We start from the raw sequence: 27,893 nt of genomic DNA, 5'->3' as shown, positions 1-27,893 counted from the left end.
AAAGCATTTTTAGAAAAAAAAACGAAAAAAATCAAAGCTCATTTGATTAAACTCTAATCTTATGTTAAATTATGGTTAAAATCAAATCTGAAAAAATTATCTCAATAATTTTTTCATTATTAAAAATGGCAACTCAATCGATCTTCCTTTCTGCTGTTCTATTACTTTTTTTTTTCCTTTTAAGTGCTGCAGTTGAATTAGTTACATGTCACTGTGTCACTTGCTAAATGATTCCAACAAAACATATTCAAGCTATTTTATTTAATTTTAATTATTAATTTATTTTAAAGAAACGTGTTTATAATTGGTCATCAAACAAGAATAATTCATACTTTTCTGATATTTTATCGTTCTGATTTGATAACAGTTTAAAGAAGACAAGATGGCGCATATGAGCCCGACTCCAACTTGGGATAAAAATACCGGTATGCCTATGTTATGGAGCAGACCTGTTCCAGTTGACATGGCATGTTGGGTCTTATACAACAACGTAAGTTTAATTATTTGTTATTATTGTCATGCAGTAATATTTTTCTGTTGCATCAATATTTCTAATTTGGTGATTTATTTTTATATAAAACCTAAACGTTTGTCAAACCTGTCATTGTCATCAATGAAGGCAAACAATGTAATCGAGTGTTATCAGAATTTTATTAAAATCCTGGATAATTTATGAATAATAAAATCTTATTTTTCATGAAAGAAAAGAAATCATTATACTTTTAATAAGTAAAATAATATTTTGAGTACGATGTGAAAAATCGTAATTAATAACTTGACCCAGTTCTAAGCGGATTTGAACTTAATTCTTTTTATTTTTCCTTGTAATTTAATTTGATCAATAACTGTTGATCGCAAGTTATTTTTTCTTTAAACCTATTTAATAATTAGGTATTTTTCTCAAATTTACCGTCATTGTAGGGCTCAAAAATTTTTGACTACGTTGTATTTTAAAGTTGTTTTAAATTTTATTATTGATTTATGTTACTTTTGCCTTAATTATTAAATTAATATTTTATGATCTCTTTATGTTTCGATTTAATTAAATGCAAATATCTCTTTAAACATCTCATTTATTTTAATTGAATGTTTATGTATCATATATTCAATACGTATACGTATTTAGCTGCCAACATTTTTAAATTTTATCACCATTTCACAATTTCTACTGATTTCTAAGTTTTTTATTTAACATTTCTTATCCCTTTTATACGTTATGTTAAGTATGTAGCTCTTGTAGTTCACATTGTTATATGTTGAACTTTCTTAGATAGGATACTTAATTTAAATTTTTATGTTTAGATCAAAGAAATTTTATTATGCTTCATAAAATTATGTGTTTATGAAGAATAATGTCTGTCATCAAGTCAGCATTATTTAAGAGGCATATGATTAAAAAATTTATTGTTCCATGTACCAGTGTTATTGAAAGTTGAATACTTATAGGGTGGTAAAGAAAGATTATATAATAATATTTAACTGTCAGTTATTGGAAAATTATATTCAGGCGTGCTGAAATTATTTTATAAAAGTTTATTAGTTTGATTCTTGTTTAAGATTCCTAAATTAATATTAAGAACACAAATTTAATATTTTTATGATTTTTGCAAAATTATCATAAGTTTTGTTACAGAATATTAAATATGATTCTACTCCTTGGATATTCTTTTTGTGTAAATTGTAAAGGCTATATTCTCATGGCTAAGACATGTTTCAACATTTTAAATCTAGTTTCTATTTGATATTGTGTAATTCTAGAATTTGCATTTTTTTTCCTTCCTAGTTTGCAAACATGGATATTAATGGAGGACAAAATGGAAAGCAACCTAATGGTATGAGTTAAATCCCTTGTTTACCTATAATTTAATGTGTGAAGCAGCACTTAATTTATATAGTATTTGTTGATTATTATTCATGGTCAGATACTCAGATTATGTATTTAACTATTTTAAATTTTTAGGTATAAAGATAGTAGCCATGTTAAACTTTGTAGCTTTAATTTATTTTGCAGATATCTGAATAATAAACAAAATCTGTAAAATAACTTGATCAAAATCAAAAGTTAGATATTTATCTTTTAGGATATCAATTTTGCCCATTTTTACTGTTAATTTTTCACATTTCTATCACTGGTTCCCTTATATGAGTAGATGTAAGATCACAGCTACCTTTTGAGTGCACATAATACCCATAGTCTCATGTGAGTATAATTAAAACAGTGTGGAAATCTCTAATATGGTTAGAATTTGTAACTTAAGGTTCATTCCAATAATTTTGAGAGGCTGGTTATTATAATTTATCATGATTATGACATATATTTTTAAAGAAAAATATATGATCTTTCTTGTATTTGACTTTATTTTTGTTTAAAAATTTTGTTTTCAACAAAAATTAGTGAATTTCAAAAGCTATAAAGTACACTTGTTTTATTAATCTTAATATTTCTTAACACTTGTAATCTGTACTTACCATATTTTAATTTTCAATTACTAATATATTTTTACTAAGAATACATTGAAGAAACTCCTTTTTTTCAAGCGATCAAAATTTTTATGTTCTGGGAAGTCAGAAATAGGACTATTATTCATGCTTCTTGTATCTTTGTCATTAAATTAAATATAATAGATTATTATTAAAAAATTATATGTATACTAATATCAAATAAATAATCCCAAAAGAGTGAGTAAGATATTACTTATTAAGAAACTTTGGGTTTAAAATATGAAAAAGAAAATCTGTCAACCCATTCTCAAATATTGCATTCTCGATATCCATTTTCTATAAAGAAAATTAGAAAGTGTATTTCAAATGTGCTTGTAAACGTGTTTAGAAAAAAGTCTTGGAAACCCTATGGTGAGAAAATATCCGCTGTCAATGAAACTGGTATATTTATGTAGTTTTTTTTAAGCAAGTGTCTGAATTCAAAAAAACTATGAGACCTATTCAATATTATAATTAGTGTTGTCTTCACCAAAAGTTAACAGTCACGATATTATAAAATTTCTAATTTCAGTTTTGCAAGACAAAAAGTCTCATACAATTACCAGCAAAATTATAATCTGATAAAAACTGAAATATTTGAAATAGTTATTAATTTGGCTTCATTAATCCTTTTTTATTGTAGACAATTTTTAAACAAATTTCATGTATGTAATTCACGGACTTTTTTGAAACTTAATGTTTTCAAATAATTTTTTTGCCACATTCAAGACCAACTAAAAAAAATCAAATATTGGTATAACTTTTATTACTTTTTGCTGGATGGCCTTTTAACCTGTTTAACAAAATTAATATTTGTCTTTTTACTACATTTATACATACAATATCAGATAGTAAAACATATCTCATATAGAGTGATTGTCACATGCAACATTACTGGGAATAGGTCATAACTTGTTATTAAAATTATTTCAAAAATTAAAGTTAGTAAAAATAATGGAGTTAAATTTACCTCCCATGTGTTTGATAAATAGGTTAGATTTGATAAAGGCTAGTAGATGAAGCCATTAAACTGTAATATATTTATGTTTAATGACAAAATCTAGGCCACCCAGCACAAAGATATGTTCCTCCTCACATGCGTAATCGCCCAACAGATCCTGGAGTTGTTAACCCCACACACTGGAATATGAATCAATATGGTCAACCTTCAGAACAGAAGAGATCTCCAGAGTGGCACAATCAAGTGCAAGATTGGGACAGAAAAAATCAGTATAAGCCTAGAGGTAAGTTGTCCAATTAATTATTCTTACATTGTTTGTAAAATGTATTAGTTCAATTCTTAGTATTTCAGTATTAGAGTTTGTGATTAAGAAAGTTTGCAATGTTTCAGTTTATTACAATTCAAGATATCAAAATGAGACTCGATTAGATTACAATTTATCCAAACAATGTATTGTAGGGACAGTGAATAGGGTTATATGTTTATTTTTAGTGAAGAAAGTTTGATTCACCGTATTTTGATTTTAATTTACTTTAAAAAAGGTGTTTTAGATCTTCTACTGGAGCATTTGTCTTAATTTATGTATCTGCGGCAATATAAGTTAAAACAAACATACCGTTTTGAGATTCTATATGTGCTATTTATTTTTTAAATATACTAAAGAAATTGAAAAATATATTAGTTTAAGCATATTAAACAAAAAACTATACAAATCAAACTTTTATATCTTGCTTTGAGTACAGTTTTGGCTTAAATTTTCTTAATCCTATTTTTTAATTTGTTTGCATTGAGCAATGTCTTAAAGATCATATTTCTTAATCNTTTTTTTTTTTTTTTTTTTTTTTTTTTTTTTTTTTTTTTTGTCTTTACCATTATTGTCAAATCGGTTTATATAGGCTTACTTGTGAAATCTAATAATCAGTTAGCTCTTTTAAACCATTGAGCCTGGGAAAAATTTTTCAGCATTTCTGTTTACCAGATCAGTAGATCATTTGAACTTATTACAGCCAATAAAATATTATACAAATAACCTAGATCAGGCCTATTTTTTTTTTTATATAATTTTTTTTATTTTTTTATAAGGAAACGAAAACAGTTTGCCTAGATATAATGAAGATGACACACAAAATCTCTTCTCCCTCTCACTATAGAGCAGTTTTGTTCGCATGTTTGCGATTTATTCCTTGCTTAGAGACGTTAAAAATGATTTTGGATAAGAAATTGAGGAAAGGCCATATTTGAAATTTTTTATTTAAATCAGATGAATCAGTTAATAGGAAATAAAAAATATTTTAGGCTATATTTTTTGAAAAGTTGGATCAAGTTATGGTTGCTATTGGAAAACAAATTTGGAAAATTTTATTTTCACTCTGCCTTAACAGGCTATTTATAGCTTGTAGGCTAAAAGTAACCCATTAAATTTAAACAAGTTTCGAAGTCTAAAAATAAAAAACTCATCAGTAACTTAACAGAATTTTTTTATTATTATTATTTAGATTTCACTTTCACTTTACAGATTTGTTAAGTTTTTACTTTTACATATGATAATACATTAAAAATATATTTACATTTATTACAAAATATATTTCAATGCATTTTTCTTCTCTATATTTTTGACTAGTATACTCAGTTTTATGTACAATTCTTAGAAGGTTATGCATATTTTATTAAGTAATTTTTGCGTTACATTCGATTGTTATGTAATGATATTTCCTGTATATTTGAGAATTTGGAATTCAGAAAACAAATTATTTTAGAAGCATGAGTGTTTTTTGTTTCTTACATCTTATTCTTTTCATCTTGTTTTTTTCCCCCTTCCCCAAATATTTTGGAATTTTCCAATATTTCTTAGATATTCTTTTTATATTGGAATTTTTTTTTGAAGAAATTTGGAAAAATTAGGACTCAATGGTCTTTGAGCTTTATAATTTGCACACTATCAAAAAATTATGAAATAGAAAATAATTTTTTTTTCAATAGAGAAAATGAATTAAATGTGAACAATAATAATAGTTCTTTTCTTGAAAATGTGTTGATAAACCATTGTTTACAGGTAATTACAAAGATAATTCTGCCAACCAAACTTATTCTCAAATGGGACAGAATATTCAAGAACAGTATTTGCAGTCTAGCATGCCTACTGACCAAAGTGATGCTCTTAAGCTGGGAGTTCAAGATGATCCAACTTCTGGTTAGAATAGTTTACTTTCTTAATGTATGCATTAAAAAAATATAAATTGTCTAACCTTTTTTTTTTTTTTCTTAATGTTCAGGTGATAAGACTGTGAGAAACTTCAATAATACATATAATCGAAACAAAAAACCAGGGTCTGAACAGTTTCGTACAAATACGTATCAGCCTAGAAAGAATGATGGGTATGTATATATGTTTCTTTATCATTAAAAAGTATTTGATAATTAATATTTATAGTCAATTTTTAGACTTTTTGTTAAATATTTGTTAAAAATCAATTAAAATAATTTGTAATCAGAATCTCCTTGATCGCACCCTGTTGCATTTAATATGAACTTTCTGCTTCAAACATTCAATGTTTCATTACAGCAAACTTTCTCAAAAGAAATTCTCATTAAAAAATATTAACTAAGAATGGAACTGGTATACTTGTTCGAGATTGCTAAAACTCATGAACTTTAATGAAAAGCTTTTTTCTTTTTTACATATCTATAATGGTATCCCACATTAATCTGAGTGTTTCATATTACCTCTTCTATTCTTTACTTACATTTCAATATTTATATGGTTAAAATAAGCAGGGTTCTCGCGGCCTTGAAAAAACCTTGAAAAGTACTTGAATTTTATTTTGATTTTCAAGGGCCCCTAGGAGTACTTGAAAATGATAATAAATCCTTGAAAAATTCAAAATTACCTTGAAAAGTATCGAAAACTCAGGAAAACAGATCTATTTCTGTGTTTAACTTTTGACGTGCGTAAGTGTGAGAGAACGACTTTCCCTCCTATCTGATGACATGTACTGTTTGATTTTAGGATTTTATGTATGTTCGGCTGATTTTAGGAATTTTAAATATTGGGAACTGCCCCAGATTCTGACAAAATCTCTATTCTTATTCAGGCGATTTTAATATCAATCATCGATCTTCATATTAAACTGATTTAAGTGGAACTGAAAGTGGTCAAAATTTCAAAATTATATTTAAGAACAATTTAAATTTCACTGTCTAAATGCTTTTGCCACTTTAAATATTAAATAAAAATCTCCCGGCAGAGTTGTTTTTAAATATCTAATTGATATCACTGTATTATATAGAACATCCCCGTCCTCTGCCCGAATCTTTGCTTATTCAGAGGTTGTATACCTAGCTTAAAATAGGCCTTATGCAAAATTCAAATCCAACGTTTTTATTCATCATGAATTTTATTCTTGACTTGATGCCAATCACCCTTGCTTTTTTTATACTTGGATCACTTTCCGAGAGAGAGAGAGCAATGGAAGTCTTATTTTTCAGTACTGCTGTTATCGTCTGACATCTATTGTCAACTAACTATTATCGTCAAAACATTTTAGTTTAAAATGTTAAATTTTAGTCCATCTTTTACTGAAATTTAAGTCCTTGAGAATTTTATAATAAGTCTTAAAATGTCCTAGAAAAGTACTTGAATTTTATTTTTAAAGTAGAGCATGAACCCTGAATAAGCTTTTTGCATAGCAATGAACCGGCCTGACCTTTCATGCATAAAATGTTTTTTTTTTTATTTTTTAGTTATCTGCTGTTTGTTGCAATTTTTATAATTGTATACGTTCTACTAAATATTTTTTAGGTAGCTCTCATACTATCATTCATGGGCGATTCCCTTATTTACATGATTTATTTTTAGATCACGAGGTTGGAGAGATGGAGAAGCTAAAGTTGATAGTAGAGATTCAAATAGGTGGGATCGTCGCACTGGAATGCGCAATGATGATGAGGAAGAGGACTGGTCTCGTCCATTGCCACGCGACGAAAGAGTTGAAAGGTGAGTTTCACAACCATTTATAAAGAGATTATTACCACAACTCATTTTCTTAAGTTAATTTGTTTTTTTTTTCTTCATACTTTTAGTGGGCATTGACATGACTAAAAAATTTCTGTAGGTTGAGCCAGGGCCACTCTACAGAAATTCTAGTCTTTATATTATAATCAGTAAGTTTAAAATAAAGTGCATGTTATTAAAGTTTTTTTGAAACTGGTGTAATCGAATGTTTCTAGGGTTGATCTCGTCCACCCTGGCACCTTGATCTAGTTATGTCAATGCACTTAAAAAAAAAAATTTAATTTTGTTCTGCTATTCTAATAGTTTCTATAGAATTTTTCAAAATTACTTGTTTTTTTACTTTATTAAAATTATGATTTATTGAAATTGTTTTTAGTACTTTTGCAAATATATATAGTCGAACCTCATTATCACAAACTCAAAAGGAGAAGTCAAAAAATTCAGGGTATAAAAAATCAAGATATTTATATCATGAATCAAATTATTCAAAAATCATAGTATTATTTCAGACAAAATAACTGTTTGCAATTTTAAAGTCATATAATGTCTACTTACTCCAAATAAGTTACGACTAACCGTGTCATCATCTCATATTTTTTCCATCTTAATTTTGTTTTATTGAATTCTAATGTTCAGTCAACTTCCTCTTCTGATATATCTCCGAATTCTGTTAACTCTTTTATTATTTCTGGTTCTACCTCGTAAGTATTAATTTATTTATATTGATTAAATTAAAATCCTTAGAAATAGAATATATAGACTACTTCTAAATGGTCTATTTCAAATATGGCAATCTTTTTTAATTACAACTTTAAAAAAAAAATAGTTCATAAAATTAAGAAAAGTTTTTAATAATTAGAGTTAAAGCAAAATTTTATCTTCTTCGGGAATAAGGAAATAGATTTTGATCTAAAAGTTTTGTAAAATTGAGGATAAAGTATTAAATGTATTCAGCAAATAGTTTTTTTTTCTTTTCTTTTTTTTTCTGTTATCAGAATAGAGCAAAGACATAATTTTGTATGATATCAAAAAATTTGTGATATCGAGGTTGGGCTGTATAATCTAATGTAACTTATTTTTTTATTCCAAAATTCTTTTTTTTATTTTTATTACTTATTAGAAGGAAGAAACTAGATTTACTAATATTTTGCTTCACTGAATCCTGTGGAAATGAGTAATGTTTTTAATTTCCTTTAAAGGTTAAGTGTATTCTAAGTAACTTAGATAATTTGGTGATATAATGCTATAGGCTTTTTTTTTTCAACTCTTGTCAATGTTAACTTTACTAGTGATATCAAAAATTAAATATAGTTTTTATTACAAAATTTTCGGGACATTAAATTTTTTAACTTGCTTATTTCTTTTTATATATGTTTTTTTCATTTCTGAACCTAATTAGAAATTTATTATATTTAATAAATTAACTCTCTTTTACAAATTTAGTTAAACTATAGCACTGACTTAAAAGTACATATATAGGAAACTTTGCTTTCAGTGTCTTTTTCTTCAATTACAAATTTTTATCATTTAAGCATTTCTTTTTCAGTTACAGCGTTTTAAAAAAAGATAGGGGTGTCTAAATTTTCGAGTCAATCTAATTTTCTTTTGGAAGTCAATATTGTGCTCTTTCAGAAAATTTGATACAGAGTTCAGATTTTTTTGCCCTACTCAGAAAATGGCGCCTGGGTTGGGGAGTATACGGTCGCAGATCTGCGCTATCTCTTATATTTGGTAAGTTACTCTGACTATTGCTTTTCCAAGAGTTTGGCATTGTTGTAGATGTTCATGGAGATTTTTTAATTAAAATAATTAACATTTAATGTACTATAATTTCGGGTAGATAAGCCTCCAAAACAGATGTAAATTTCAATTCAATAAAAGTACATTTTTATTGAATAAGTTCTATTTTATACAATAGTACTATTTATGAATCCCATTAAATTAATTTCACAATATTCGAACTTGAAAAGATTTGTATATTTCTTAGTTTTTTTGTTTTTTTTTTTAAATTTATTTTGTGTTTAAAAATATTGTATTTGAAAAATTTTTTTATTTAAATGTTCTGGGACTAATGAAGATAACTACTGTAAAAGTGATTGACGAAGCAACTAAGATTTGAAAAAAATCACTACAATGATAATGCATTGCTGAAACATTACTAAAATGTGTAATTCAATGTTTATATTCTGTTAAAAATATTGAAATTTTAAAAACTAGAAGTTAGTAGCAATGAAAATTAGAAGAAAAAAACTGGATTTGAGACTGACTGCATCAAAAAGGGATTATTTAAATATGCAATTTACCTCATAATGTAATAAGTTCAGGATTTTAAAAGCATTTCGAAGTCTACGACAAGGATTTAAATTAGAGAACCCAAATCTAGTGCATCAAAACTTAATTTTTGTTGCAAAAAATGAAACCACTGCTTATGCCGAATGTTCGCGTAAACTTCATGTTATAATTTGACTTTTGAATCTGTGGCTTATCTACCAGAAATCACTGCCTTAAATTTTTATTTACAATGAATTAAATTAAATTATAAATTTTAGACAACTTTTCGGCCAAGGGCATACTGGCATCAACTTTGAAAAATATGAAGACATTCCTGTTGAAGCAACTGGTGAAGATTGTCCTGATCAAATCAGCAATGTAATATATTTTTGTTTTATACTTGAAAATTTATTTAAATTTCAAAAATGAGGTATTGAGTGATCTTAAGACCTGCCTTTCATTAGTATACTTTTTTTTAAAAAAAAAAGTTGATTATAAGAGCCATTTTACTCTAGTGTTACATTTTTTTCTTTGTGATTTGATTTTCTAATTATCAAGTGCTTAGGTGGTCATCAGATTTCCAAATAGAAATGCAAATTTTATTACACAGACACTCAATGTAGCAAATGATATAACTTTTCAGATATTTGTCATGTTCACTATAATTTGTGGTAAAAATTAATTTAAATAATATTTCTGAATCTCATTTACAGTTTAATGTACTGCACTATTTTATAAGTAGTTTATACACTTAAGTACAAATATATCTAAAAAAAAAGTAATGCACATTTGTGTGGTTTAAAATCACATACTAATGTGGCAATCAAACATTCTTTTAACTATTTTTAATGAAATGCCTTTTTAAAAAATAATTTAATAATTCTAAGTTTATCACCCTGGTAGAGCCTAATTCTGATATTTTCTTGCTAGAATTTTAGTTAACAATAAATGGAGGAACATCCAAAAGTCAATATTAGATCTTTTTTATGTATACTACGAATCATTTTATGTTCTTTCTTGCAATGTTAATATTCTTGCGATTGTCGCAACAATATTGTTTAGTCAATCTCAACCTGCTCGCTCACGCTCGCCAACCCCCGAAAATTGCTACGCGATCTTGTATGGTTTGCTTCGCAAACCAAGCTCACTTTGCTCGCTACTAACTTAGGTATATTGCAAATGCACAAAATTCTAAGAATTCAAAACAATCATTCAAATCCATATAACAACTTTAAAAAAAAAAAAAACAATTACGTCTTTTTAGAAAATACTAAGTCATTAAAATAAATTTGAATTCAAATAAATGACATGTAATTCGTTAAACCTATTAGAAATGTGCTATAGTATAATTCGTAATATATAAATTCGTGAATAAAAACGCTTTCGACAAAATTCTGAAATAGAGATCTATCGACAAAGACTACTCACTTCTGCCTTGCTTAATAGTGTGAGATTGCCACAGCTGATGCTCTCTGGTTACTTCAGTTTTTAAATGCGCTATATGTTGAGCCACCTCAGCTAGATTTGGCATGTGACATTTTTTGCAGCAATCATTGGTCGATTCGCCTCGTAAGAGAAATAGAAATGTAAACAAAACAAAGCAAACGTTGCCACCGGTGGAAAAGAAATACAGCCAAAATTTGGGAGCCACGTAAGAGAATTATATTAGATGTTTACATAATAGAGTACTTTATTTGTTATTGAATGAATCACATGATTAATACTGTAAATTGTCCTAAATTAAAGTATATCTAACAGTATTTTCTTCTAAATTTGCCTCCCCCACCCACCCATAAAAAAGGGGGGAAAGCAAAGGAAGTTATTGAAATACAGCTTCAATTGAGGGAATATATTTGGTGTTGCGGTTTAACTTACTTGAATGACAGAAATCTAGATTTCTGATGCTATTTTATTTTTTGAAAGCAAAAAAATATGGCGTTTCTAATTAAAAAGGTCACAATTTTTAAATATCTATGAAAAGTGTTGTTTGGTTGAATAACACAGAGGCTAATGCCGGCAAATAAGGTATTTATTAAAACATAATATGAGGAAACAATAGTTCGCACACACAGTGCTACACATATGAATCAACCAACAACTAGTCAGCTTCTTCAACAAATATATATCTATTTCCCCTATGGGAAGTCGCTGTATTACATCGCGCAACTTATTTGAGAAGGAGAGGGAAAATGAGATTTTATTTGCATATTATAACAACACTCCCCCTGCGAATAAATACACATTTTTCCACTAAATACAAGACATAAATATACTAAATTTCTCATACAACCTAAACTTATTAACAATCAATCAATTAAATTTATTTGTGACACAGTCCAAGTGAGCTTGTCAAAAGTTACAGCTTTAGTTAGGAAATATGCGATCATTTCGTCCGTTTACACATATTCTACTTTAATAATTTTGCCAATTATATCCTTTGCGTAATGAAGTTTCAAATTGATATGTCTCGTTCTAGAAGATGATTTTGCACTATTCAACCAATCAATTGCAGATTGATTGTCAGACGAAATGGTCACAGGTTTCTTTACAAATATAGAACAATGCAATTCTTCCAATAAATTTAATATCCACAGTAGTTCTTTACAATCACCACCTAAAGAAACAAGTTCCGTTTCACAAGTAGATAGAGCAACTGTTTTTGTTTATTGCTCTTCAATAAAATTAAAGAATCACCTAACATTACAATTTCTCCTGAGAATGATTTCCCATTTTCAGCATTTCCCCAGCTTGCATCGGCATGAGCATTCAAAAGTCCGGATTTGTTACTAGAAAATAATTTTTTATCCTTTGTACCATTGAGATATTTTAACACTCTTTTAGCTAAATTAAAATGTAGTTTCTCAGGTTTATGATTAAATTGAGATAAGTAGCTCATGACAAATGCTAAGTCTGGTCGTGTTCTGTTCGAGAGATATAAAAGTTCCCCTATTAATTCTTGATATTGTGTTTGGTTAACCATTTTGTTTGAACAATTAAAACTCCTATCCTCACCTCTTACGATTGGTGTTTTTACACATTTAGAATCAAACATACCATGTTTCTGCAATAAATAGTTTATATATTCAGTTTGAGACAAAGTTACGCCCTTCTCACTTTTATTTATTTCTATACTTAGAAATTTATTGTCTTTACTTTCTTTCACTTCAAATATCCGAGATTATTTTCCCACTATATCATTATACATTTGCAAATCTGAATAAATAACTATTAAGTCGTCTATGTATATTCCAAAATAAAAAATACTTAGAATTCTCTATTCTAGTGAAAATACAATTATCCGAAGCTAGCTGTTTTAAACCAAGCTTTTCTAATTCCCGTTTAAGATGTAAATGCCAATTTCGACCTGATTGGGGTAATCCGTAAAGACTACGTTTTAACTTGCATACTTTATTTTCACCATACAAATGTTTAAAACCTGGGGGAATAGTCATATATACAGTTTCTTCCAAATTACTATAAAGATATGCAGTTTTAATATCTAAAAATTTTACTTCTAAATTTAATTTGGCAGATAATGCTAACAACAAACGCAAAGATTCGGTACTTAACACGGGTGAATAAGACTCTAAATAATCACGATTTTTTACTTGATTAAAACCTGCTGCTACTAACCTAGCTTTGTATTTATTTTCTTTCATAGTAAAAACCCATTTACTCTTAACTAATTTTACATTTTCAGGTTTATCAACTAGATCCCAAACATCGTGTTCGTGAATAGAATTTAATTCTTCATTCATTGCTTTTTCCCATTTTAACCAATTTTTATCACGTTTAGCTTCATCAAAATTACCCGGAATATTAGTTACTAAGTTTGAACTTGCTTTTTCCTTTATTCTATCTGATCGACGTACACCTAGCTCTAGTAACCTGTTTTCGTCTTCAATTATTCGTTGTTCATTTAATTCCCTAATTTTTTCTTTTGTTGCACCTACTGGAAGACCATGAGTTTTAGTTTCACTTAAATCTCGGCTATCCTTCAAATCCAGTGGAAATTCAAAACTTGTATTTTGGTCTTCTACGTTAGTTTGGATATTAAAAAATTCATCGATGTCATTAGATTTATCCTCACTAAACAAATTACTACTACCTAATAATTTCTCAATAAATTTTCCTGAACGCTCTTCGATTACTTTATTTCTTTCAGGGTCGTAAATACCATAAGCTCGTCTTTCATTCGAATATCCCAACATAATACCTTTTTACCTGGAATAGAACGTTTGTGTCTTAAAGCTTTAGGAACGTGATAGTATACTGTAGATCCAAAAACACATAGATATTTATAGTTCTGCTTTTGATTAAAGAAAAATTCTTTTGGAACTTCAGTTTTACCTTTTCGAGGAGTTAGGTTAGTAACATGCGTTGCATAGGCTATTGCTTCAGCCCAAAAATTTAAAGAAGTTTACTATCATAGATTAATGTTCTAGCTCTATCTAACAAAACTCTATTAGCTTTAGCTCGTTCAGCTTTACCCAAACTTTCTGGGTTGTACGGCACAGATTTTTCATGCGTAACTCCGCATTCAATGAAATAAAACTCAAGATCTTTATTTACAAACTCAAGACCATTATCACTACGAAATTCAAATTTCAGCTTAAAACTTACAATTTTATCAAATACTTCGGTTTTGTTCTTAAGGAAATAAGTAAAATACATGCCAGAAAAATCATCTACTAATATTAAAAAATATCTTGAATTACCTAAAGACTTAACTGGGAATGGCCCACACAAATCACCATGTATTAATTCTAAAGTTGTTGAACTTTGATGAGTTAAAATACTAGAATGAGGTTTTCTGGTAATCTTAGAAATATCACATGATTCACAAGACAATTCATTATCAATTTTTAAATTTAACACTTTGCACATTTTACGCATATAATCCGCATTTAAATGGCACAATCTTTTATGCCAAATTACATTCATTTCAGCGTTATTTTTAACTTTGTTATACTCAGAAAGACATACCTCGTTATTAACATTAGGTTTTAGCTTAACTTCTAATTTTTTATTCACATTTAAAGCTTTCAAAACTATGCGTCCATTAGGAGCAATAATTAATACTGAGTTTGAATGTGATTTTACATTATACCCCTTATCCATTAAACATGTACTGACAGTAAATTATGACGTAATTCTGGTACATACAATACATTACTAATTATAATTCTTGCATTATTACTTAGTGAAATAGCTTTAACAGTTCCGGTTCCTTTAGTATCTAATGTCTTACCTGCCTGGTATATTTTACTGTCGCAAGCATCTAGAGTTTCAAACCAGCGTTCATCCTTGCACATATGAGACGTGGCTCCGCTATCCAGGATCCAACATTCGTCCACTTGTCCTTTCTGTTCAGCTGAAACTAAGGCGAAATTATCTGGAGTAGCACTTTCGGATACCAATGTTTCTGGAAAATTTGGTTTACGACGACCTATTGCTCTACTGGTAGATGGTTTGTAGCCTCTATCTGTTCCCACTTCTTGATGTTTCGAATGACAATCCCTTGCTATATGTCCCGGTCGTCTACAGGCGTAGCAAATTTTCTTTGGTAAACTCTTCTTCTGAGTAGCATATGCGGATTCCAAATTTCTATGTCCACGGGATTTCTGTTGTAAATCTTTTTCTTCTTCCCTTAAGACTTCAAGTATTTCTTCTATTGACTTTTCTCGTTGCGTTTTTAAAACTTGTTTTATGCGCTCATATTTTCCAGCTAGACCTCTGACCGTGTAGAACACCAATTCTCTGTCAGATATTTTCAGTCCCAAGGAAGCACACTTAGTCGATAATCCTTTAGCTCGAGCTATATAATCGTTTACGGCTTCTGAATCCAGCATTTCTTAAGTTCGGCACCTGAATCTATCTCCCTCAAGCCCAGTGTAGGTAGTTTTAATTCTTGTCCACAAAGCTTTTGCATTCTTTTCTTCTGCATATTGCAAAGCCTGTTCGTCTGATAGTGACAATTTCAAGTATGATACGGCATCTTGGTTAGTAGTTTCCCGAACTTGCAATTTACCAGGGTCAGTTGGAGCTTCTTCTATCAATGCCGACGTTAGTTTCTTCAGATATAAAACTGCTTCCATTTTCATGACCCAAAGATGATAATTAGTTCCAGTCAACTTCGGAATTCCAAAAACTGAGTCTTTCTCCATGATGATCGTAAACCACGCTCTGCTACCACTGTTGTTTGGTTGAATAACACAGAGGCTAATGCCGGCAAATAAAGTATTTATTAAAACATAATATGAGGAAACAATAGTTCGCACACACAGTGCTACACATCTGAATCAACCAACAACTAGTCAGCTTCTTCAACAAATATATATCTATTTCCCCTATCGGGAAGTCGTTGTATTACATCACGCAACTCGCGCAACTTATTTGAGAAGGAGAGGAAAAATGAGATTTTATTTGCATATTAACAACAAAAAGCATTCCTAAAATGTGTTGCACTATAGCATAAATGTCAACACTTGTCAACGAATGAAAATAATGTGAATCGTGAAAATAACATAGGACATGAGTTTATGCAACGTGGAGGAAAGTGCAAGAGCCAGAGAGACTAGTGTAGTTTCAATTCAGATAGAAAATGGGAGGGGGGTGCTCATCCTCTTCTGTTACAATAAAGTGAAAGGCAAAGCATATGTATTAATTTTTTTGCAAAAAAATGAATTAAAAAAATCTTTGAAAAAAAAATTTTTTTTAATGTAAGTTTTCAAAAATATTATAGTTTGTTTTTGTTATGTTTTAACATTATATTTTGTCATGTTCTAATATTAATTAACAAGTAACCTTATTTAAATTTTGAAACCGTTTTCTTTTTAATCTAGTTTGTCGAAATGCCTTTGACAGAACTTGTACGATTTAATATTGATATGGCTTGTTATAAGATCCCCACTCCTGTTCAGAAGCATGCTATGCCTATAATATTGAACAAAAGAGATTTGATGGCTTGTGCTCAGACTGGTAAGTTCTCCACTCATTTTTTTTTTTAATTTTACTGGATTGATTTAAATTATAAAATTGTTTTTCTACCATAGGATCAGGAAAAACTGCTGCTTTCTTGATGCCAATTCTGAACCAGATATTTGAAGAAGGCCCACCGAAAAATATACCCGTGGTAAATTATTTTATTATGTCAGCTATAACTATAGATATAATAAATGTTTCTAATATGTGGCATGAAAGTACTTCTTTGAAATTTCGTAAAATTTAAAATGTTTGCATCTTCTAGTTTTAAAGATGTGTAGCATCTTATTACTCCTATGGCTATTACCTTGATTTTTCCAACACCTTCTTAGTAGTACTTATTTTATTTTTCGATTGATTATATGCTCAATATCTTTGTAACTCGATTATGTTATGTGTTTATTGAAATATAATATTTTATATACTAGATAACTATACAACAGGTGCAGCCACAGACTCGTTACCCTGGGCGTATGAAGCAATATCCAATGGCTCTAGTTCTTTCTCCCACCAGAGAATTGGCATGCCAAATATATGAAGAGGCATGTAAGTTCTCATATAGGTCGCGTGTACGTCCATGTGTTGTCTATGGCGGAGCTGACCCAGTGCAGCAAATGAAAGATTTAGATCGTGGATGCCATCTTTTGGTTGCTACACCTGGCAGATTAGTAGATATGATAGAGAGAGGAAAATTAAGTCTTGAAATGGTGAAGTAAGTCTTAAAACCTTTTTTCTTTCATTATTGTGAATTTTTCCTTTAAAATTAAATATTTTTATTTTATTTGAGCATATTTAAGTAATTGGTCTTGTTGCTAGCATAATTATTACTTAAATCCCGCTTCAAATTTCATTTTCTTTAAAAAAAAAAAAATTTTAAAAAATGCATAATAAACTAGTTATTGGAAAATTTTAAGATGTTTCATATGAATGCAATCTAAAAATCTTGCCTTTTTTTTTCTTTTTTTTTTTTTTTGTGAATGTGGATTTTTATTCCTATGTGTGTGAAAGATTTCCCTAGTTATGATAAACATTGTTTATTAGGAATACTGAATTGTTATTTGTAGTTGTTTGCAATGCATGTGAAAATTTACTAAACATAAAATGTAAGATTATTATTATAGTTTTTTTTTTTTTTTTTAATCTCTTTGCTTTTCTGCAATAGATATTTAGTACTTGATGAGGCTGATAGAATGTTAGATATGGGATTTGAACCTCAGATACGTCGCATTGTTCTTGAAGATAACATGCCTCCATTAGGGAAAAGACAAACTTTGATGTTTTCAGCAACATTTCCTAAAAAAGTTCAGGTAGTCTCATTTGTTTTTCAAATAAAAGATTTTAAAGTTCCGTATATTCCGACGTATAACGCGCACTTTTAATACAAAAAATAACATTGGAATTTACGGGAGCGTAAGAAGCTATAGAAAAATACTTTTATTTTAAAGAAATAACATACCTTTACCTATATACTTTATTGATTTTCGTTATTACATAAATAGTTTATTATATTCGTCTTCCGTTATTTCTTCCGGCANACAAATTTAACTATAGAAAAATACTTTTATTTTAAAGAAATAACATACCTTTACCTATATACTTTATTGATTTTTGTTATTACATAAATAGTTTATATTCGTCTTCCGTTATTTCTTCCGGCACGTCATCACAATCTGTTTCGTCTTCGTCATCTGTGTTACTCTCATCCATAAATAAACAGCCATCTTCTGATCCGACCAGATTATTTGAAATACTGCATTTTTTGAATGATTTTCTAACCATCTCAGGCTTAATTTCATCCCATGCTTTTAATATCCATTGGCACACTGTTTCCAAACTTGCATAACGCATATGTCCTCCTTTCGTAAAGGTTTTCTCGCCCTCCAACATCAAAGTGTTCCACTGTTTTTTTAAATTGGCTTTAAATGGTTTGTTTAAGCATACGTAAAATGACTGAACTAATAGTGTCATTCCGCCCGGAATAACTGCCATATTGGTGTTACATTCTTTCAACAAATTTTTTGTATTATCTGTAAGGTGGGACCTAAACATGTCGCACACTAAAAGGCTTTCTGGTTATCTATTGATACTAGACGAGATATTGCACATGTACAATCAAAATTTTCGTGCGCTTTATACGAAGAGTATATCTTAACATTTAAAAAAAGTTATTAGAAATTATGGGTGCGAGTTATACGCCGGAATATACGGTAAATTGTTAATTTGCACAGTAAATATTATTCATTTAAAAATTAAAGTGAACTATTATCAGGCAAAATTTGTACTATTTTTATTGTTAATACTAGAGTTTCATTCATTATGTGTTTTTTCTTTCTTCATAATATTCAATATATTCTTTGAGTAAAATACTCAGCATCTTTTTTTTCCTTCAGGAATTGGCTCGTAACTTTTTAAACAATTACATTTTTCTTGCTGTTGGACGTGTTGGCAGTACTTCTGAAAATATTACACAGAAAGTTGTTTGGGTTGATGAACATGACAAAAGATCGTTTTTGCTTGATTTGTTAAATGCCGCTGGATTGAAAAATACAGTTAACTGTAAGTTAAATATTATCTTGATTACTATTTTAAGCTAATAAAACTTTTATTAGCTTCATGTTGTGTAAGAAATTTATTTAACAATTTTAAGTTTATTTAACTTGTTTATGCCTACCATTCTATATTAATGTAGTATTAAATGCTCTAAGAAAATAATTCTCAAGAGTTGTGTGTTATTCTTGCTAAGTAAAGCTGTTAAGACGAAGCAATTGATTTTACTAGCTGTTTTGCGTGCAATCATGGCCAAAAACATGTTATGAAGCATTTTAGAAAGTATTGTAAAAAAGCAATCAATTATAGGAAATTCTGTATAAAATGTTCATTCTCCGAGCTCTCAAGTTTTATCTTAGTTCAAAGTCTCTTTCAATTTTAAAAATCAAACCAATATCAAATAATTTCAGCTAGATTTAAATGTAAGAATTTGTAAACTATTCCAACTTTTGTATATATTGACAACATTCAAGAACATGGCATGATGATTAAAATGCTGACTTATAAATTGTTTAACACATATATTTGAATTTTTAAATTTTATCAGATTATTATTACTATTATTAACCCAGCTGCTGTTCTGTGTAAAGAAAGTCTCAGTTTTTCATCCTTCTAATTAGAAAATATTTTCTACCCGCAAACTCCTAAACATAGAAAAATCTTTTTTTTTTTTTTTTTTTTTTTATTATTTTTATTTAGTGTTCTGAAACTTTTACCTATTTAGAAATTTGAATAGAAAAATTACCCTGATTGGTTAAAATGTAATTAGTCTGAACCACAATTTTTAAAAAAATGTAAAAAATTTCACATTTATTTCGTAACAGTAGAAATCAGTGTCATAACAGCCAGTGGGTTAAATTAAATTTAAAGGCTTGTTAAAAAAGAATTATTTTTAGATTCTGCAATTGTATTTTATTTTTACCTTTAGCACGAGACTCTCTAACTTTAACGTTTGTTGAGACAAAAAAAGGAGCTGATGCATTGGAACAATTTCTTTCTAAAGAAGGCTATCCAGTGACAAGTATCCATGGTGATCGATCTCAGAAAGAAAGAGAAGAAGCTTTGTGGTCATTTAGAACAGGAAGAACTCCCATTTTAGTGGCAACTGCTGTAAGTGTGTATTTGCAATATCTTATTTTCAAAAATAGCATTAATGTTAATAAAAATTTTTTAAAGAGTTGTAAAGTTGGTAAAGAGTTTTGTTGGCAAGAAGTATGAGCCTGTATCTCTGATGTATTTTTTCTCTTATCTTTTATGTATTGTTGGCTAACATTAAATGTAAAAACTTATTTAGTTTACTTATCCAAACTTTTAATAGTTTGCAATCAAAATAATAAGCATCTGAATTTTATTTTTAAATCAGCTGATTATTAGAACCTGTTTTTAGCAATCCAGAATGTAAATTTATTTTACAAGGTTGTTGCTTTCGTTTGTATTTTTCTAAAAGTGACGGATAACATATATTTTAATGAAAATTGGTTTTACAGGGATATTCTAACATTCTTTTTTGTTTTCCAACAAACTAAAAAGGAATAAATCAATATTTTGGAAATGTTATTGATCTAGGTTTATATTGCAATGGTACCCTGTCGAAATTATTTCAATTTTTTTCTTGAGAAGTGTTCTTATTGTTTATAAATAACTTTATTTATTTATCTTTCTTTACACATATAGTAAACTAGTATATCTTTGAGGATTACTATTAGTGAAATTATATTTGCTCATGATTTATGTAGGTTGCTGCCAGAGGTCTGGATATTCCCAACGTAAAACATGTTATAAATTTTGATTTGCCTAGTGATATTGAGGAATATGTTCATAGAATTGGGAGAACTGGTAGAGTAGGAAATTTGGGTAAGTAGTTAGTGTTAGGTGTAGTTCATTATAAAAATAAATTAATCTTTTTTTATATATACTTGCTTTTTATATCATAAATGTCTATATCCCCTAGAACCATGCTTGCACTATGTTACTTTTCCCCATTTAACATTTATTAATTGAAAGTAGCATCTGAATTTCATATAATATGCAAATTTTAATTGATGTAAATTAAGAAAGGGGTGCTGTTTTTTCTATTTTGACATTTTTAAGGACAATATTTGATTTTTTTTAGAACCTTTTTTTATGTTATCAAATTAGTAATGAACATTTTTCAATCTTCTATTTCCCAGAAATCTTTCATAGCAGTTTTAAGTTGAGATTAGTTTTAAACGTCTTGCAGAGAGCAATATTTAGTACCTAATATTTTAACTGAAATTTAGTAATTGTTTTGCAAACTAAAATTTTCTACCTGCATTATTTATAGCAGAACAAATTTACATTTGATCAAAAATGTTACTTACAAGATAAAAATATTCTTTGTTGTGAAACTAAATATGTATACTGTTCATACACATTTAATTGCTCAGATTATTTATATGTATGTAACATAAAAAGCTTTAATCTTTTTATGTTATTCCTTTTCTGTGAATCATTTTCTTAATTTATTATTCAAAACGAAGCACTTTTTCTCACACTTTAATATTCACATCCTGTCTATTAATCTATTTTTGGTTCAAGTATGCATTAATTAAAAGTAAGACATTTTTTCCTTGCTCATTTTGGGAATCGTGTGCCCTATTTAGTAAACGTAACCAATTACTAAAGGTTTCCCTTATTCCCTAAAACAAGACATTTTACAGATTTTCCCCAACTTTTATTGAGCAGCAGGTTTTTGTGTCACTCTCTCGATTTCCATTATCACATAATGATTAAATAAAATTAATTTGCTCTTTTTAAAATCCTGTGCCAGTTTGTCTTGCTTGCACAACTGCCATCATCATGTATGTATGTATGTTTTTTTTTTTTTTTGTAGTTAGTGGTAGTAAATTTATCTTAGGTGTTCTGTATTGCATGTTTGAATGGTAATTGATATTGTTAGATGAATAAGTGCTACACTTTATTTTTTATTAATTTAATATCATTTTAATGTTCTGATTATTTTATAGGATTGGCCACTTCCTTCTTCAATGAAAAGAACAGAAACATGGCTGTTGACTTGGTAGAGTTAATAACAGAAACCCGTCAAGAATTGCCAGATTGGCTAGCTGGTCTAGCTAAGGAAGTACAAGTTGAACATAGATCGAACAACCAACGTAAATATGGAGCCAGGAGGTATGTTAAGCTTTTAATAAAAATTAATTTAAAAGCTGGCTTAAGAAAAAGTTGAATTCCTTTGATATATTTTATTACTTTATTTTTTCAATTTTGAGTTTATTAAGTATAAAATCTAGAGATTTTTTGTAGAAAAGGGTTTTGCTAAATACAAGATAATTGTTCTGTAATGTTGGTAAAGTTTATTACTTAATAGGTATTTGATAATACTAAACTATGTAACAAGTGTTACCTTAATAATAGTGCAAACTTAATAATAGTACATTTTAACTTGTTTTATGTTTTATAGGTATGGTGCTGGTGGTTTTGGTTCTCGAGATTACCGTCAGCTGGGACGTGAACGAGGTGGTGCCAATGTAAATCGTAGCGTTCCTCCTCCAAATTTCACCAATCCTAACTTTCAAGCTGCTGCAGCATATGGTGGAAACCACTTCATGAATACATATCGTAGCAACTATGGTGGAAGCTATGCCACCCCTGGCACAGATTGGTGGGGGAACTAATGTTATGTATTTACCACTGGCTTCAATTAAATATGTTAAGTTTTCTCTTTACTTGATGAATAGAGGTGTATGTGCTCTGTGGTCAATATGTTTGAATACTATGCTTGTTGGATTCATTTATCATGCACAGTAAATTGTTCTTTTTTTAATTTTATTTTGAGTTTTGAACTTGATATACCCTTACACGTGCATAATCAATTGCAGCATAGAGTGGTATTTCTTAACAAACACTTTTCGTTATGGTGATTGTGCTCTTTGAATGTCATTTTGCTTAATGTACGGAAGTAGTTAATGTTTGCCAGTGGTTTATGTTTACTTTTATTGCACTGAGTATGTTGTAGCTGTAGTACTTTTCAGTCCCCATTGCTGCTATTTAGTTAATTTTTTTTTTATGCTATAGGTATTGTGATCACTCAAAAAGAATGAGTATCATGATAATAGCCTTCATTGTTATTTATTGCATTCTTAATTCAGTTGTGTACATTTTTCTCAGAACTGCACAATTATATCTTGCCATTCCAACTCGAAAGAAGTTGTAAATTGAACTTGCTTAACTTTATATGATTTTTGGTATTATCATCACAGTATTTCACATTTTAATACACCTATTTATCATTTCTCATACAACCTCACACTGAAATATATTCAACATTGTGTTTTTTGTTAACTTATATGAAATGTGATTTGTTTTTTTATATACTACTTAGTTTGTTAAATCGTGCAGTATTCGCATTTCATGGTGCATAAGAGCTTGTGGACTTAATTAAGGTCCAGGGAGAGATTTGTTTTTCCTATTTCTTGTGTGTTATACAGTAAATATAGACTTAAAAATTTTATGTAGTTTATTTTTCATGGGTGAGATTTTTACATTTGTGTTGTAATGATCTTTATTGAATTAGCTTAATGTTGAATAAAGTATTAGTGTGGAAGTTGTGCAACTACGAATGAATGTTAAAAAAAAAATTTGAATAAATGTGCGGATAACGTGGACGTTGAAATCTCTTAATAGTAATTTGTAAATGCATAGGTGTACATAACATTTTAAAATTTAAAGAAAAAGAATATTTGTTAGTGTTTGTAAATTTTATTTTAATTTCTTAAAAATGTCCAGCCTCATCCGTCTTATTGAGATGGTTGCATTTTAACAATTATTGTTCTGGGGAGAAATGACAATTTTTTTAATATTGTCATTCCTATATATTTTCCAAGTTGCAATATTGTGCTTCATAATGGAAAGCAGCAAGGGGACCTATATTAATGTTTATATCTTTATATATGATATTGATATATATTAATGTCTAGGCATTGTGTGTGTGCCTGCATATAGAAATTTGTAACATTTCTGTGTTTTTTGCCGTCCCAAAGCGCGGTTTGAGCTGAAGCTCTTATTTTTTTTCTCTTCTCAAATTGGCATTTATTTGGCAAAGTGACAATTCATTTATTTTCTTTACTAAATGTAAGCTTAAAACAGAGGTGGCTTATCTTATTCTGCTGCATAATATTATCTTAGAAATTTTTTTATCAATATTCTCAGAAAGCATATTCTCTTGTATGTTTATACATATGTAATTTATTTGCTATCTCCGTTATAATTTATTCAATGACAAATTATTAAACAAAATTCGAAAACATGTAGTTTTAAATATATTTATTAACAGCTAAATATTAAATAGCACTGTAACTATGCAGTCTTTAATATATTGATTTAAACTTAAAATAATAAATAACTGCAATGATTCATCATTTCAGTAAATGCTTAAACATATAATGATATAAGAATATTTTTGTGATGCGTGCTAACCTGTGTAAAAGTGTAAATATTTTGAAACTTACGAAGTAGCAGAGTATGAAAAAAAATAATTGTGAGTGAATGCTTATACAAGTAGAATGTTTATAAAAAAAAGTGCAAATTTAAAAAAATTGAAGATTTGTCCCATAAATATTGAAAATAAAAGAAAACTTAATGTGTTAATGCCACCCATTTTTCGGCACCCCTTTTAAGCCACTTCTGGTTTATTTAAGTTATTTAAGGAAAATTATATATTAAGCTGTTTAATGTGTACTGGGAGTGTTTAACCTGTGACACTATTAGAACAAGAATAAACTGTGATTTTATTGTCTTGTGTTCATTGTTTAAGTCTCTGTCGCTTTGCCTGTACTTTTCTTTATTAGATTGCTCTAGTTGTCCCATTTAAGGTTAATTGTAGTGCGTTATGTCTTGTGACCTTAAAAATAATTTAAATTTTAAACAAAGTATGTGGCATTGTAGGTTTTCTTTCCTTAAATGGGATTAATAGTGTTGTCTTCATTCAGGTCAGCCTTGCCATTCATAAGAGGTTGATTAACAAAGCCTATGGTATGATAATATGGCCGCTAAGATTTATAGTTTTATACTGCTGTGTTAATTTTCTACAACACCTCCAAAAAAAGAGGTTACTTCATCTCAGTCTTTGCTCAGTAAGCGAGCAAAAGCGAAATAGGTAAAGTAGTAAAAATTACTACAATTGTCTATGTAACTAATAATTACAATGTGTTAAATAGTACGCCCATAAATTTTCTGCTGTATAGTAATTAAAAGAAATGTTTTGAGCATTTCCTTATGTGCTGTCTTTATATTTCCTAGTCTAGTTTCTTTTATAGTAAAAATCAATTGAAGAAATGCGTGTGAATCGGCTGCTCGAAAACTAGGGTCAGTCGGTTTTGAGAGGATTTCTTCATTTTTAAAGAATTCCATTTAAAAAGTGTCCGGTGATTCTAAACTTATTTAAGGAGGATATAGGAAGCTTTTTTCTTATGTAGTGGATAAATGAAATCTGCGACTTTTAATTGCCCTAAATAAAGTTTTATTAAATATCATAATATTTTGTTAGTATGGTGCTCTAAGAGTCATAAGTTGCGCATGACTGAGTACTGTGTATTATAGAAGCGAGTCGAATCTTGCAATTTAAGGTATATATAAAGAAAATGGAACAATTAGATTTATCTTTTAGTCATTAGTTTCATAGAATTTTGAGTTTTTGATGATGTCATAAATTCAGGTAGAGATTTTCTACAAAAGTATTACATTTCAGCTGAAGTGAATTTATCATAGTATTTACATGATTATTTATTCATTTTGAAAATAAAAAAGTGAAAATGTTGTTCTGAAGCTTAGTTAGCAATGTCGATAGATATTGCTATTTTTGACTTATATCTGAACTGTGATACTTTGCGGTACTTTTGTTATTTTCTTCTGTTAAAAAATTAGTGTAACATTTGATAGACATAGTTTTTTTTATTATTTTCTAAAATTGTACTTCAAATGATCTGTTCAGAGTGGTAATTTTCATATTACGCTGCCATGTTGAGCTATTCAAATATTTTGTGTTGATTAGGGGCCAGTCATTATGTTATAAATTTGTTATTTATTTAAATCCATAAATTTTTTATCGCTAAAATATTTTTTACTATTTCAAGTGTCAATGCACATCTGTAAGTGCCTCTATGAAGAATAAATCCTTGCATTATGCACTTAAATGTGTTAAGGATTTAGTATTTCTAAACTTTAAATTTAAAATAAATAACTTTGCTAGGTAGAGATAAAAATTATCAGTTCCTCTCTAAATTTTGGAGCTACATATTTTTTTTTCAGTCCCAAAATTATTGGCTTAATGTTTAAGCTGTTTGAGTTTTTTTTTTTTAAATTACTTATTTTAATACATATTGCAGTTGAAAATGTTTCATTTATGTAGCACTCGTATGTGAAAGGTGCTTTCAATTTTATTCTTTATTTATATATATTTACATGTTTTTAATCAACAACTACATCTATTTATAGTTGTGATAAGTATGGTTTAGTTATAAAAATACAAAAAAATTTTAATAACACAATGGTTATTGATCTGTACATATTATTTATACATGTAATGTACAGGCCAAAACTTTCATCTATTCACTTAAAACACCCCATCTTGCATTATAAAATTTTCTAGTCTATCAAAAACTTTGCATAATAATTTTTCATGCATGGTCTTTTATTCATGTTCTTTTTTTCCCCTCATTTTATCATCTAAATGTTCTAATTTTTTTTTCTTCAGCTATCATACCTGCCATTGTTATTCCTTTAAAATTAACTTTTGTTTTTAATCTTAAATCTTTCTGTAATGTGATAAAAATTTAAAATTTTTTACTATGTTATGCATAACTAAACATTCAAAATTCAGGATATTAGTCTTTTTTTTTGTCCTTTTTTTTAAAACTTTTATAAGCATTTTCCTGTTTTATAGCTTTTATTTTTTTGGTGTGAACTTTTTAATTGCTGGCATATACTAGTTAATATGGTAGGTATGCAATGTTTTCACCCATATGTTAATTTTCTTAAGACTATTTTACCTTATAGTAGGTTCTTAAATGCATTCCATCAAATTTTAAACATTGCTCAGATTTTTTTTTCTCTCCCCTTTTGGTTTGTGTGTGTGTTAGTGCCTTACCTCGCATTTAAATGCATGATTATTGGAGGTACTGTTCTATATCTGTACCATTTGTTTCTCGTACGATGGGGTGATAAAAGTAATCCATTTTGTACTTAAAATTGAATCGTCTGTGATAGCATAATTGAGATGCCATTCACAGAAATAATAGAGCACAACTGTAAACTATGACCATTACTACATCTTACTGTATTCTTGATCTGAATACTGGACACTACTAGTATCTGTAGTCCCAAAAATAAAAATAGGAAAGTAAATATTACCTGCAATCTCTATCACTGTTGTAAATATATTTTTTAATTTTTTTTCTTCTTTTTTTACAATGTCCCTGTGGTGACGAAAAATTTATTGTTTTTAAGTGGAATTTCTGATTGTACTAATATCAAATCTTAGTCGATTTTTCACGGTTTCAAATTGAAATCTGTTTAGTGTCACATTGAGTCAATAAAAAAAATGTCTTTATGAGCTTCATTCGTCAGGAAAAAGTAAATTAACTGGAAAACAGAAGATAT

General features: G+C 28.6%; 1 protein-coding gene across 4 annotated transcripts; it reads left to right on the top strand.

Moving 5' to 3' along the window:
• The first annotated feature begins 145 nt into the window (after window positions 1–145).
• On the top strand, window positions 146–27,626 carry LOC107447577 (ATP-dependent RNA helicase DDX3X). Of its 4 annotated transcripts, none has more exons than XM_016062514.3 (16): window positions 146–490; window positions 1,784–1,832; window positions 3,546–3,725; window positions 5,496–5,633; window positions 5,716–5,818; window positions 7,299–7,436; window positions 10,004–10,103; window positions 16,571–16,706; window positions 16,781–16,860; window positions 17,153–17,421; window positions 17,872–18,016; window positions 19,100–19,265; window positions 20,185–20,366; window positions 20,993–21,110; window positions 22,244–22,409; window positions 22,699–27,626. In XM_016062514.3, exons 1-16 carry the CDS (start codon window positions 383–385, stop codon window positions 22,910–22,912), a joined length of 2,292 nt encoding a protein of 763 aa, XP_015918000.1. In that variant the 5' UTR covers window positions 146–382; the 3' UTR covers window positions 22,913–27,626. The 4 variants fall into 4 exon arrangements, with proteins under 4 accessions (XP_015918000.1, XP_015917999.1, XP_015918001.1 ...); XM_016062513.3 differs by having other exon boundaries at window positions 17,138–17,421; XM_016062515.3 differs by having other exon boundaries at window positions 160–490; window positions 3,597–3,725; window positions 17,138–17,421.
• The last annotated feature ends 267 nt before the right edge of the window (window positions 27,627–27,893 follow it).

Source organism: Parasteatoda tepidariorum, chromosome 3, assembly GCF_043381705.1.
Source record: "Parasteatoda tepidariorum isolate YZ-2023 chromosome 3, CAS_Ptep_4.0, whole genome shotgun sequence".
NCBI classification, from domain to species: Eukaryota; Metazoa; Arthropoda; class Arachnida; order Araneae; family Theridiidae; genus Parasteatoda; species Parasteatoda tepidariorum.
The sequence above is the reverse complement of the archived record's forward strand: the minus strand, read 5'-3'. Positions and strand labels throughout refer to the sequence as shown.

Bases quoted from the DNA above. Each gene is read 5' to 3' on its own strand.
- LOC107447577 (XM_016062513.3), top strand. From the start codon at position 383: ATGGCGCATATGAGCCCGACTCCAACTTGGGATAAAAATACCGGTATG. The intron at 18,017-19,099 runs GTAGTCTCATTT...TTTTTCCTTCAG, and splicing joins CATTTCCTAAAAAAGTTCAG to GAATTGGCTCGTAACTTTTT. The intron at 21,111-22,243 runs GTAAGTAGTTAG...ATTATTTTATAG, and splicing joins TGGTAGAGTAGGAAATTTGG to GATTGGCCACTTCCTTCTTC.